The sequence below is a fragment of the Liolophura sinensis genome, chromosome 9 (assembly GCF_032854445.1).
Source record: "Liolophura sinensis isolate JHLJ2023 chromosome 9, CUHK_Ljap_v2, whole genome shotgun sequence".
Classification (NCBI taxonomy): Eukaryota; Metazoa; Mollusca; class Polyplacophora; order Chitonida; family Chitonidae; genus Liolophura; species Liolophura sinensis.
In genome coordinates this window covers 12,882,201-12,895,447 of record NC_088303.1, presented here as the reverse complement: position 1 = coordinate 12,895,447, position 13,247 = coordinate 12,882,201, and the positions used below count along the sequence as shown (strand labels likewise).

Sequence of the window (13,247 nt, the reverse complement as noted above, 5' to 3'; positions counted from 1 at the left end):
ATGCTCAGGAAGCATTTATGTCTTGTTTTGTGCCATTATTTCAGATAATTGGAGAAGCATTTGAGGAGTTTCAGAGAGACCGAAGTCGTCTTCAGGGCGAGGAGAAGCAAGATGACATGAACCGCTTCTATAACACTCCACCCAACATCAAACATGGCACCACTGCCTACATCTCCAAGGCTGTGGTTAGAAACCTTCTAGATGGAGAGATGCATCTGATGACAGAGGACATGTGTGTATTGTCTTAGATCTTATTAATGACTTATGTCATGGCCACAGGATAGGCTTGCTGGACAGAGATGCATCTGATAACAGAGGACGTGTGTACTTGTTCTTGTTGATGGCCACAAGTGGAAACCACTCAGTACCAGCGAGGGTCTCCCAGCATGAGTGCAGATTTTGTCTCTCAGTTCTGTTGGACACAAACCACCCAGTACCAAGAAGTTTCTTCCAGCATGCCTGCAGATTTTGTCTCTCAGTTCTGCTGGACAGACCACGTAGTACCAGCGAGGGTCTCTCAGCATGAGTGCAGATTTTGACTCTCAGTTCTGCTAGACGCAGCAACCACCCAGTGCCAGCAAGTGTTTCCCAGCATGCGTGTAGATTTTGTCTCTCAGTTCTGCTAGACACAACAAGCCATCCAGTACCAGCAAGTGTCTCCCAGCATGCATGCAGATTTTGTCTCTCAGTTCTGCTAGGTGCAACAAACCATCCAGCACCAGCAGGTGTCTCGCAGCAGGCGTGTAGATTTTGTCTCTGTTCTGCTAGACACAACAACCACCCTGTACCAGCAAGAGTCTCCCAGCATGCATGCAGATTTTATCTCACAGTCCTGCTAGTCGCAACAAACCATCCGGTGCAAGCATCTCCCAATATGCATGCAGATTTTGTCTCTTAATTCTGCTACGAACAAGTTTCTCCCAACATGTGTGCAGATTTTGTCTTTCAGTTTTATAACACACAACAAACCACCCAGTACCAGCAAGATTCTCCCGGGATGTAGGCAGATTTTGTCTCTCAGTTCTCCTAGACACAAAAAGCCACCCTGTGTCACCCAGCAGGGACAGATTTTGTCTCTCAGCTTTAAAAGACACAGCAAGCCTTTTATGACAGCAGCCTGCTATGTTGATCTCATATCCAGGAAAAGTGCAGTGACTTTGTGTGACATGCAGTTTACTTGTAGTGTGCAAAATTTTTATGAAATCTGTCATGGAAACACTTTTTCATCACTGGAGTCTGGAAGGTTAATTGTTTGAAAATTTAGTATGTACATGTGTTATTGTAGATACCAGATGTGTATGAAAAGCATGATGGATGTGTAATTATTGTATGCTTATTTATCAAATGCCATTTAGCCAGTTTGAGATTATTCCTTCCCCAGGCTTTCATATGCTTACAACCAGAATGACAGGGAATTTTGTGAGTGTGGTCTGGAATGGAAAAACATAACATAATCCATCAAGGTCAGTTGGTGTGACTTTAGGTATAGTACAGGGGTGTGTCACAATGTCGCTCTATTTCTCTCTGGTATTCATAAACCCGTTCAGTACACCATTTAGGGTAATTTGTGTGTAGATAAATGGAATTACATGTACAGTGTATGTGAGCTTAAAGTAGTCATTTTCCTTCTGTGAAAATTGATATACATTGTAAGCAAGTTTTGTGTAAGTGTTAATAGCATTCTCTTTTATGAATGTATGTATTCATGTTATCACTGTGATGTTGTATGACTAAGATGTAGGAATAAGATTTATAACTGAAATGTTATATGACTAATATATTGTACAGCTAAGATGTATGACTGAGATGTTGTACTGAACTGGACTTCATTGTATCCTGAACATTTTGATAAATGAGTTGCATGGTTGTCTCTGCACTACTACTATAAAAGCTGCCAAAATTGTCTGCACCTTCAAGTTGAGAAAAATTGCAAAATTGCATTTGTTTGTGCAAGTTGTCTTGCTTGTATTTTAGGATAACAAAAGTTGCCTATTTGTGAGTGATTGTGCTGCACACGGTAATAAAGCTGAACAGGTTTTCTTTTGCTCCTCTTGTGGGTTATATATATAAATATGTGTAAATGTCACACATGAGTGATTTGTTGTACATACTGCTGAAACTGTTTCCTAAATCAGGGATAATGTAGGAGAAGTTTTAGCGAAGATGGTCGCTGATTATACAGAGGTGCACAATTTGTCAGATCACATGACCTACAGTCTATATGATACCCAGCGCATCATCCATTTTGTCTGTACAGGTGTGCAGGTAACATTTTGATATGTGTCCAGACAAATCAGCAATAATAGGGTGTGTGTATTTATTTGTGATATTAGATAAACCTTTTGTACAAAGGATAGAAACCTTACACAGTAGGACAGCACTACACCATTGACAATTGATGGTTGATCCTTCACCAAATACTGACTTACAATGTAACCTCAACCCAAAGCACTTGTTTCATGTACACCATATATTTGAAACAGTCTTGTAACACATTTGTCACAAAGTTATATATTAATATTTTATTGTTCTAACTTTTTTGGCTTTTCTCACATGGTAATAACTGAAACCCTAAATTTTTCTCACCCTCCAAAATATGCATGGCCCTTGTTTAATTTATGGAACATTAAGGGCGCTTACGATTACCTCAAAACACCAGTGTCACCAGATTATGAAGACAAATAACGTATTAAACAGTAATGGTGAATAATGTCACACCATTGGCTAGGCCAGACTTGAGACAGCAGTGTTTCAATTGTAAACAACCCTAGTTTCAGGCACACCAAGTAGCTTTGACTCAATGCCAATCTGTGATTGACTAAGATGTTTTGATACTTATTTGTATTAATATAGCTATATAGTGTGTAAAATTTTGTTTGAGGTATTTACTGATGTAAAAATGGGCTCTAAATTTGTCTGCATTTGTGCCAGTTTATTTCTGTCTCACACTTCCAAACAGGCATAACACTTGGTGAGATATGCGTATGGCCATATTAAAGGATCCAGAAATGTGTGTGATATAAATGTAGCCTGTATAACGGATAATACAAAGCTAGGCCATACTGATCTTATTTTGTGAGTAACAGTGTAGCTGTAGATCTTTCACCATTCAAGTTATAGTCTCTTATTTAAGATCTCTTTCTATATATGTCAAACAGGTAAAAAATGCAGTTATGTGGTGGTTGATGAAAAGGTATAAGTACAATTTTGTAGCATTATTTTTTTTAAACTTGTTGAAAACAATACAAATTTTCTACTGGTACATAATCTTTATTGACTTACTTTTTTTTCCTGTATGTTTTAACTTAGAGTTAGGGTCATGTCCAGGCCTCCATGCCGCTTAGTGCGCCTCGTGTAGCTCCATGACCCAGGAATTTGTCTGCATTTGCGGTTGTGAATTCAAGTCCAGCTAATACTAGCTCCAGTTGAACATGGAAGGGTTTGTCAGCCTGCATATGGCCGTGGGTTTCATCCCACCCTAATGCTGGCTGCAGTTGTATAATTAATGGAAATATTCTTGAGTATAGCATCAAACAAATACATAAAGATGATCGTGGGAGAAAACCCTCAACCATCCACAGGTTGCTGCAAGACCCTCCCACATACAATCAGAAGGAAAGCAAGGGTGGTCGAGGACTTAGACTTATTTCACAGAGATCACATTGGTGAGTCATTGTGCTGCATTAGCACAATAACCACAAAGGCCTCCATTGGTGTTATTTGTGCAGAACACTATCAACAAAGTTAACAAGACCAGTATGATACGTTTTTAACAGCCTGTTTTATTAGTGTAAAAGTAAGCTACAGTAGGTAACACATGGGTGAACCCTACAGCCATGCTAATTAAAGTAACTGTCACCCAGGAGACGGATAGTGTGGTATTGGGATCTGATACACGCTCAGGCTACGGTAACTGTCACCAATTAGATGGACAGTGTGGTATGGTAATCTGATACAAGATCAGGTTATGGTAACTGTCACCATGTTGATGGACAGTGTGGTATGGTAATCTGATACATGATCAGGTTATGGTAACTGTCACCATGTTGATGGACAGTGTGGCACAGTGATCTGATAAGACGACCAGGCTACTGTAACTGTTACCAGGTTGATGGATAGTGCAGTGTGGTGATCTGATACATATCAGGCTACAGTAACTGTCACGAGGTAGTTTGACAGTGTGTTTCAGTGATCTGATACACGACCAGGCTACGGTAACTGTCAGCAGGCAGACGGACAGTGCAGTACAGCGATTTGATACAAGATTAATAGGCTATGGTAACTGTCACCAGGTAGATGGGAAGTGTGGTTCAGGTTGATAACAGCTCCTCCTACAGTAACACACAGTTTCATATATGATGCTCACTACACACTTTATTGACTCTCACTCACACATCAACATCATAATAATTAACAACACTTTTCAGGTTGCAGGTCACTTCAAATGCTGCCAGATATAGGGATGGATCAAGTAACAGGGAACTGCAAATAGCTTATATCCAGAGTCAGTCCTCAATGGTGTTATCTTAATAATTAAACACTCATAAATACATCTCCAATACTAGTATACTATTGCAGATCTTGTGCTCTCATTTTCATTATAAGCTCACACATCTCGAGTAGAAAACACTGACTTAACTAACGTACAACTAGAAGATGTTTAACACCTTTAACATGGGTTACAAAATTTATCATGACTTCCTTCAATAACAAAGAAATGTGTTGTCTGACAACTGACCAAAAGTGAAAAAATTTTTTACATTGCAAGCTTGTGGGCACGAGTTGTAAAAAGTAACTGAAAAATGAATCTACGGGTGTACTGCTTACGGGCAAGAATCAGGTAGTCTAACTTTTAACATGGGGTTGTATCATCTAAGTATGGTATCTATCACTGGACAAGAAACTCCCCAATACCTGAATTTGCATCTGCAACATGTACATCTCTATATAAACTCCACAAAACTTGAAGTACAGAAGGTCTCATATGGCAGTATGCTGTCATGATTATATTATTCTAGCCATCAAGATGTAAGATCAGACTAGCATTCACATCTGTTATATAAACTGCACACACATGTATTCTGAGCAGTTCTTAAGTCACCATGCACAATTAAGATAATGATGAAAACAGAATGACCAAATACAATAAATGCCATAACAGGATGATGTAAAAGTAACACATAAAAGCTATACACATGTACGATGGTGTGGAGGAAGAAGCTACCAGCTAGCACACTAACTTCCATCCACACACGATGACTGTAAGATTGTCTCCCTGAGATTGTGACTGAGAGACAGCTGAGCAGAATGCTGTACATGTACATCACTTCTGAGTACTGCAATACCTGGAACGACAGCTAGATAGCCATATACATACAGCCTGGAAATAAATCAATACTATACACTTCATGACTCCCATTACATACAAAATTTATACACTTGACTTGAATTCCCTGAAATAATTGGTATTGGTAAGTGTTATGTACATTAGAGGATTGTATGAATTAGAGGGGCATTTAGTCCGATACTCTATACAATGGTAGGGGCTACCTTGAAGTCCAGATGACTATATCATATATCAATCAGCAACAATTTAAAAGAGTAATTAACTGGTAAAAAGATATATATTTGTGTTAATTATTTACAGTATTCTATACTGTCACTGTTGTAGCTGCTGTTTCTGATCCCCTTATTATATTAATGTCCCTGTACAGCTCTGGTAGAACATCTATAATATTACACACACATTATATATATATATATATATATATATATATATATATATATATATAACCTAAGCTGAACTACTGCTTGTAACTGCAGACAATACAGCATCCAATAATCACAGTCAAGGCTTAGTTCATCTGGTAACTGTCATTATTAGCCTAATTTGGATCAGATGGTGCTTACTAAGCTGCAACTTATTTACCAGAGTACTTGTATATGGTACAACAACCTGGATTGCCCTGTGCCAGTCAAAACTCAACAGAGAGTAATACAGAACCAGAACCAAAATATACATACTAACAAACAACAATATTTTTGATTTTAAATGGCTTTGTTTATGTTCATGGCTAGTCTACTTTAGCTAGATTAAATATCACAAGCAGTCAGTGTAGACTATATTCCAGGTAACAAAAACCACTTTCTCTCAGATTGGCACCTTAAATGAGTGATTTCATTACAAACATGAACAGGTATATATTATATTGTCCTAATTAAAGATATATATACATCTCTGATACATTGCATGGAGAGTTATAATACAGCTTTTCTTGTACTGAGGTCCTGTAAATAGGATAATTACTACTTGTATTTTAACATGAACAGTAGATGCACGAAACAAAACCATTTAATGGAAGCTAGCATATGACATGCCATGAGAATAGTTAACCTCAGTGGCCACCTGATGAGCCAGTGACAAAGTGTAAAGAGAATATTCTACAGTATAGGCTTACATATCACACTGTTGTCAATTATAGAGAGAAACCCTCAGTGTCACAGAGAGTTGGGGGCAAAATACTCAATACAAAACTAAGTATAAAAAAAACCCACTACTTCAATGGATTCAAAAAGCAGCAGATGCAGTGTACATCTAGCAGTATTTTGAAGAACTGGCTGAAAATCAGTCATACAAACACAGGAGCTCCATGTAAAGCATAGTATATGCTCTGCTTTTCTTTGAAGTTTAACTTTCCTTAAACCAAAATACACGTAGTCTTAGATCTACATTAGTTTAGACCACAACAGAGAGAAAAATAGAAAATAAATAAGGACAGAAATATCAGTTACATATACACACACACATATATATATACACGAGAGAATAAGGAAAAAAATGGATATGGACTTTCCATACATCTACTTTCTACTGTCTTGAATCAGCCACATTTTAACATCTTATTCCTCGTTACAGCTTCAATTATGTTATACATAAACAAGTTGAAATACACACACTACTTTTTTCTTGCTTTCATGTTTCTTATCGTAGTTTTTAATTTTTTTTTTAGTTTAGTTTGGTTTTTGACTTTCTTAGTTGCTTTTTTTTTCAGTTATTTTTTAAGATTTTTTGCTGTTTTTTTTAAAATTGTTTTTATTGTTTCTTTGTTACATCCATTCATACACTTATTTGAGAATTAAACTAAACCCTAAAAAATCTGCCCAGATGATATGCTCCATTATACATTTTTGTGCTCATTACTATAATACATGTACAAGTAAGAAAAGAACACATGCTAAATGGTATTCAACTTTTTGTCATCAGCGTCAAGAAATACATCAAATTAACTTCACATATGCAAATATCAGTACATGTACATGTATATCAGAAATAGTTATGATGAAATTGCAATGAACATAATTTTAAGTGGTTAAATTACTTGTAAGTTAAGTTATATGAAAATATATAGCAAAAAAGCCAGATTTCAGAATTTCCTGTCTTTTTTTACTGAGAACAATTTACAAAAATCCTACAAATGTACTAGGTCACATAAAAGACAAAGCTAGAACACTAAAATTGGCTCATATTATTATTTGTGATAAAATTTGGGATAAACTCTGGATAAATTATACATTGGCTCCAACATAAGCTAAATGTCACCTGCTTAAACTAGCTGGCATAAGCACATTTATGCAAGTCAAACAATACAGAATTTTGAAGGTCACATGTATCATTCAGCATTATTCACATGTATGTTAATTTGTCTGATCAGATGGATGACATTTTCGGCTGGGCAGATTTTCCATGGGGTTAATTCAAACCTGCTTCACACTATACCACACTAACAGGCGCGAATGTTCATTCGTCCGCTAGGATTCGTCTTGCGATCAGTGCAGTTCCTGTGCTTTCCTTGAGACTTGTACTCTCTGGTTCTGTTCTGACGCTCAATAACTTTCTTTGCATTCTTCTTTGCACTCATTTTTGCCTTCTGACGCTGGCTCGACTTGTTGGATTGCACTTGGGCCAGAATTCCTGCTCTAGCTGCCACCGCTGTGGGACGGCGTGGCGGCTGCGACTGTGCAGCTTTTACCACTAGGCGGTTTTTTCTACGTGTGACGGGGCCTGTAGTTAGGTGCTGCCTTGAATCTGGAGAGTCTTTTCCCTCCTTACTCATCTTTTTATGTAATTTCTCATGGTAAACTGACATACTAGGATGTTCTATGAGGAGATTCTCCAGGGGACTAACTTCCATATCTTCTGCGCTGCCACCTGCAGTAAAACAACGTGGAGGTGTGATTAACCAACCTTCATGGTCACTGCTCCCTTCGCTGGGGGCACTAGAGTTACAGGAATGGGGGTCTGAACTTATACACTTAGGGCTTGACTCGGCCTGCCTTGGCCCGGCCAGACACCGCACTAATTTACACTCAGTGGTCCCCGGCGAGTTAGCACCTGTAGAGCCACAATAACAGCCAGGTGGGTTAGTGACATTACCAGGCAGGGACTCCCCTGAAAACAAACCAGACAGGTCATTACCACAACCTGAAAACTAGGCCTAGTCTCACTCGATGAATGTTAGTGGCAAAGAAAGAGAGATTGGTTTATTACCATGTGCCCATGTTTTTTTCGGTTTGGATCAGAAGTGATATTTCTTATTTATTTCCCTTTTTTTTCTTTCTTTTTTTTTTAAATTTGAGGTTGGAGGTTTGAGAATGGATTATAGTTTCACTTTCAAAAAAGCATGTCATATCGGATTGTTGGACATTGTCGCAGCTGTCTGAGAAGCTGTGACCTAATGAGCTACAAATGAATGTGAGTAAAGGCTAATTTAAGATACAAGTAACTTGTACCTCTTCTGTCATGTCTGCATACAACTAACCTATACATTATATACACAATGCCTTCACCAACAGTGACAGGAAGTCTTCAGGTGCTAGAGATAGGGGTACTCTGAAGGAAAGCAACCTTTCAAAACAGCAGGGCCATTTGCATATGTTTTTTGATATGTCTGTCCATGCCAAACTGTGAGATAATGAATGCCCATCATGTTTTGAATCAAGAATGACTGTTTATGAGAGAGAACTAAGGCCCCATTGTCTCGAGATCTAGAGGAAGACAAAAACTGTAAATCTTATACCATTTCAACCCCTAAAGCACTTTTTTCAGTGGGATTTATGCAAACAATTATGACAAAAATGGGGCTGAAAATGATTTGTTTGTGCCATTAAAGATGCAAGCTTCATAAAACTGTATGTGCAAATTATTTCTATACACTCCACAGTTCTCTCAAAATGATTCAAAATATTTGTAGCATAGGCAGTTGAAAAAATTGCAGATTTAGGGTAGGTTTTTGCTCAGGTCTGGCTAGAGTGATCAAGGGATAGATGTAGCTGTACAAAAATGCTTTGTGCAGAGAAGAAGCGTGTACTGATGTGGGAGACAGAGACAACAACATACAGCAAAGGCTCTAGGGGTTTGTGGCAGGTATAAACTGACAGCAGGCATACAGGCTCAAAGTATGCCAGTCAAGCTCTACTACAGAATGTCAGACTCCCATTCCAAACTACAAGTGCTGCAAAACAAAACATCTAACCCTATCACAAAACATTTCTACCAAAACATTCAAGACATCATAAACTAAAAATTATTCACAAAGCTACAAACTAAAGCATGCAGATTCAAACAAACACTCAAACCTCACACCAAAGTATTTAAAGCAGTAATAAGACCCATGCACTTGGACAGTCAGGACAGGTAGCAGCATGTACATAGACAAATATCACAACAGAACTGTAATACTGACAATACAGAGAAATGGCCTGGGCCCATACATATAAAAGCACACATAGCTTTTTAAATGTTTAAACTTTAATGTTATTTAGAAAAATAGGCCAAGTTTGAATTAATGTGTGCAGTTTAAAAAGTCAATTATTTTTGTCCTTAATGGATTTAAAATTGGGAAAAATTTATGGTGGTCATTATTTGTAAGTTACTTCCCCAAGTTCAACGTACACTGTAAATCTCATGTACATGATGTACATATATGTATAAATTTACATTATTTTCTTTAATTCAACTAGACTGCCCACAAACCTATTCTGTCCACGAGTTCCCAGTCTTGGTCAGCCGGTGAAGTCGTCAGCTTACACTCGTCAAATGTCTCTGTTTTGCCTTCCACATTCTCTGCCTTTGGAGTCGTGTCATTTTCGGCATCTGTCTGCTCAGCAGGGTAGGAGCCAAAGAGGTAGTTTGCCACGCTACTCAACATTATTATCACTGTAAACAGAACAGCAAGTTCATTCAAAGGTAAAGCCACAATATATTAACACTGGTATCATATCACACCCTCCTCTGTTACTTTTACATTAAAATATTTATCGCTTACTTATCTTCCATGATAGTGATTGGTACATACCTGATAACGAAATGTGATACTAATCAGTGCATTACTGTAATTATTCCTGTCTATACACACTGCAGGCAGAGGTACAAGTAACTTACAAGTTATATGTTTCCAGCTTCTGGGGTACATTGGCATAGCAAGGAAACATTGCATATTGTTGTGCAAGTGAAACTAACTACACAATATATGAGGCAAAGAAGGTTAGCTCCCTTGTCTCATGTAGCCAAACAAGTTTTATGGCGCTTCTGGGTACACTGGCATAGCAAGGAAACATTGCCAATTGTTGTGCAAGTCAAACTAACTATACAATATATGAGGCAAAGAAGTTAGCTCCCTTGTCTCATGCAGCCAAACAAGTTTTATGATGCAATTATATTACGTATGGATATCCATTAAGAATAACTACTGACATTTTATTTTTCTGCACCGCCATGTACATTTTTTTTTTAAATTAACAGATAACTGATTTGAACTTTAATTGTCTTTACCAATTAATATCAAAACACAGTGGCCAGGGTATGCACACCCTATTTATGGAAGACTGATGTTCTTCAACTAACATTAGACTGTCAAATATGCACTTATTGTCACCAAGGCTCTACTACCAATAACAGCAGTGGAATGTACATATTCCCTATACAAAGCTTCTTTCAATAACACACCTAGAGTGTTCTTACGAGTAAAAGACAATAAGTGCCTGTAACCATGCACTTAGCTATGCCCCACTCCCAGTACATGTATATAGCTTATAATTTGTATCAAGTTATTGTTAGCCAACAGCATTCACTAAAGACGTAAGATTCCAGCTGTTGACTGGGCTACAGGTTCAGCTATACATGCAAGTCCGTATTTAAATAATGCACCATATTTTGTTCCTAGAAACCATCCAATTCTAGAAAACTATTTTTTTAGTGAATGAATTGAGAATGTTCCATAAAACTTTATTCAGCAGAGGATGGCTCCAAATCAACATCATGGCGGTCTCCACTTAAAAGCCTCAGGCATTTGCTGCCGTAGCTTGTCATGGTGTTTCACAGGAAAATTACTCATCAAATACCTCTTCCCCACCTTAAGTTTGCAGATAGGCACAGCGTGGTTCAGTTAATTCCTCAACCACTTGGGTCCAAGATTTTTGGTGATGCTCAAAGTGACAAGCTGTACTGCCAGGTTTGAAACATTTAGCAAGGGCAGGTAACTGCATCAGGTTTTTAAACGGAGCACCCTGTAAACCGGTTAGGAATCATCATTGCCTTGCAAAATTTTGCCAAACCTGATATCACAGCAATATAGGACTAAGGATTAGGTACAGATGGCGAATCACATACAGGAAGTCTGGCGTAGGCTATACTTCCTTCTATTTACTCACTTCTGATATAAAATACAGGCCATCAATGAACACATGCAAACTGATTCTCTACTGATCTGAGCCATATAGAAGTTTACAATATATGTAAGACTTTAATTGTTAAGGTTAACTGGCTTGTACAAAGTGTGATGTCATAATCAATGATAGCCCGAGCCAACAAAGTATACATGTACTTACTCACATCATCTTCATTAAATCAAGTATTAAGTACACTTAAGGCATGTATCGCTATGCTTTTATATCGCTCCACTTCAGTAGCTATATCTCATGTGAAATGTCTGACTTGACGAAATGATAATATATAATGTAGTACCATGAGTATACTGTTAGCACACATAAGTCATTAGGCTAAGTAACAGACAGTTAATAACGGTAATACACCAGCTATAGTTGATTACTTGCAACTTGGTACTATGAGAACATAACATCAGCAAAAACAAAAAATACAGTATATGAACACAGACTATACAACCTGGCTTTCCTGATCTACCGTCGTCCAAGTGTGTGTCAAGCTCTGAAGGGCAGCACAGGTTAAATGACTATATAAGCTGTCATACATTACAAGACCTTATATCTACACCATATAATCTCTTTTTGGCAAACAGGACAATAATCCTGTTACATCAACGTCACCGCTTAAGAGATTTTATTTAATAGGCAACAAGTTACGTAATATGCTGCAGGACTGGGATAAAATCGATCGGTCAAAGGTCACCACTGTTGCTATGCAGGAACGAACCGTTTTGAATAGACTCAATCCAAGCGGGCTTCTGCTTTGAACGAGCCCAACAAAGGCTACACAACAAACCTTTATTTTACGATTTTGTGACAGAAGTCTAGCGACATTAGGATTCAACAAATTACGTTGACCATCAATCTGTCATTTTTTGATATCTTTTTGAGCAGAAATACCGGGAAAATTCCATTAAAAAGCACAACTGCCATTTGAAGCGTCAACTTCACCCTTCGACCTTGACCTCGGCTTTGCAGCTGGTACATAATGATTTGTTCAGCTGATTCTCTTCCTAAAAAAAACCCACTTTTTTGTATCGCAACACATACAGAAAAGTGGTCACGCAAAACTCAAAGAATAAATACACTCATGTGTCCACTAAATTCAAACTTGTACCATGTTCATTATCCCGTAATTACGACATTCTGAGCGTAGTCTCAAACGAACAATAAAGCCAGCCATTTGGCAGCCATCGTAGCTCTGACGGTTAGGATCACGAATATTAACAAATTCTACCAGCAAGAACCAACGCAAAGGCGCGCTACTTACCAGATATCGATTCTGTTGCCTCTTAAAAACAAGACTGCAATCAGGATAGTGAGCTAAAACGAAATAATTTAGAAATCGGGACGAAAATTCTTCCACTGTGATCCAACTGAGCGCAGCTGTCAGGTAAGAGCAACTGAGCGAAGCTAAATTTTCTACCCGTTTGTTTACGTCAGTTTGAGGCCTCTTCTGATTGGCCAACGTGACAACTGTCAAACTATATATGGCGTGCTTCATGAATATTCATATAGGTTAGTTC

The 13,247-nt window shown here is 38.0% G+C and overlaps 2 protein-coding genes across 2 annotated transcripts in view; one reads left to right on the top strand and one right to left on the bottom strand.

The window, feature by feature from the left end:
- LOC135474837 (phosphorylase b kinase regulatory subunit beta-like) overlaps window positions 1-3,261 on the top strand; it is a 29,791-nt gene extending 26,530 nt beyond the window's left edge. The window contains exon 24 of the mRNA XM_064754451.1: window positions 45-3,261. Within this exon, the coding sequence (XP_064610521.1) occupies window positions 45-248 (204 nt within the window). The 3' untranslated portion in view covers window positions 249-3,261. The remainder of the gene's footprint in view (window positions 1-44) is intronic.
- A 2,537-nt stretch (window positions 3,262-5,798) lies between these two features.
- On the bottom strand, window positions 5,799-13,138 carry LOC135475175 (tumor protein p53-inducible nuclear protein 1-like). Its single transcript, XM_064754964.1, has 3 exons — window positions 12,992-13,138; window positions 10,034-10,216; window positions 5,799-8,209 (listed from the first exon to the last, which is right to left on the bottom strand). Exons 2-3 carry the CDS (start codon window positions 10,206-10,208, stop codon window positions 7,782-7,784), a joined length of 603 nt encoding a protein of 200 aa, XP_064611034.1. The 5' UTR covers window positions 10,209-10,216; window positions 12,992-13,138; the 3' UTR covers window positions 5,799-7,781.
- Window positions 13,139-13,247: the final 109 nt, after the last annotated feature.

Excerpts from the sequence above, each read along its gene's own strand:
- LOC135475175 (XM_064754964.1), bottom strand. The coding sequence starts at position 10,208 with ATGTTGAGTAGCGTGGCAAACTACCTCTTTGGCTCCTACCCTGCTGAG. Across the intron at positions 8,210-10,033 it reads GGAACTCGTGGACAGAATAG|GTGGCAGCGCAGAAGATATG; the intron begins GTTTGTGGGCAG and ends GTTTTACTGCAG.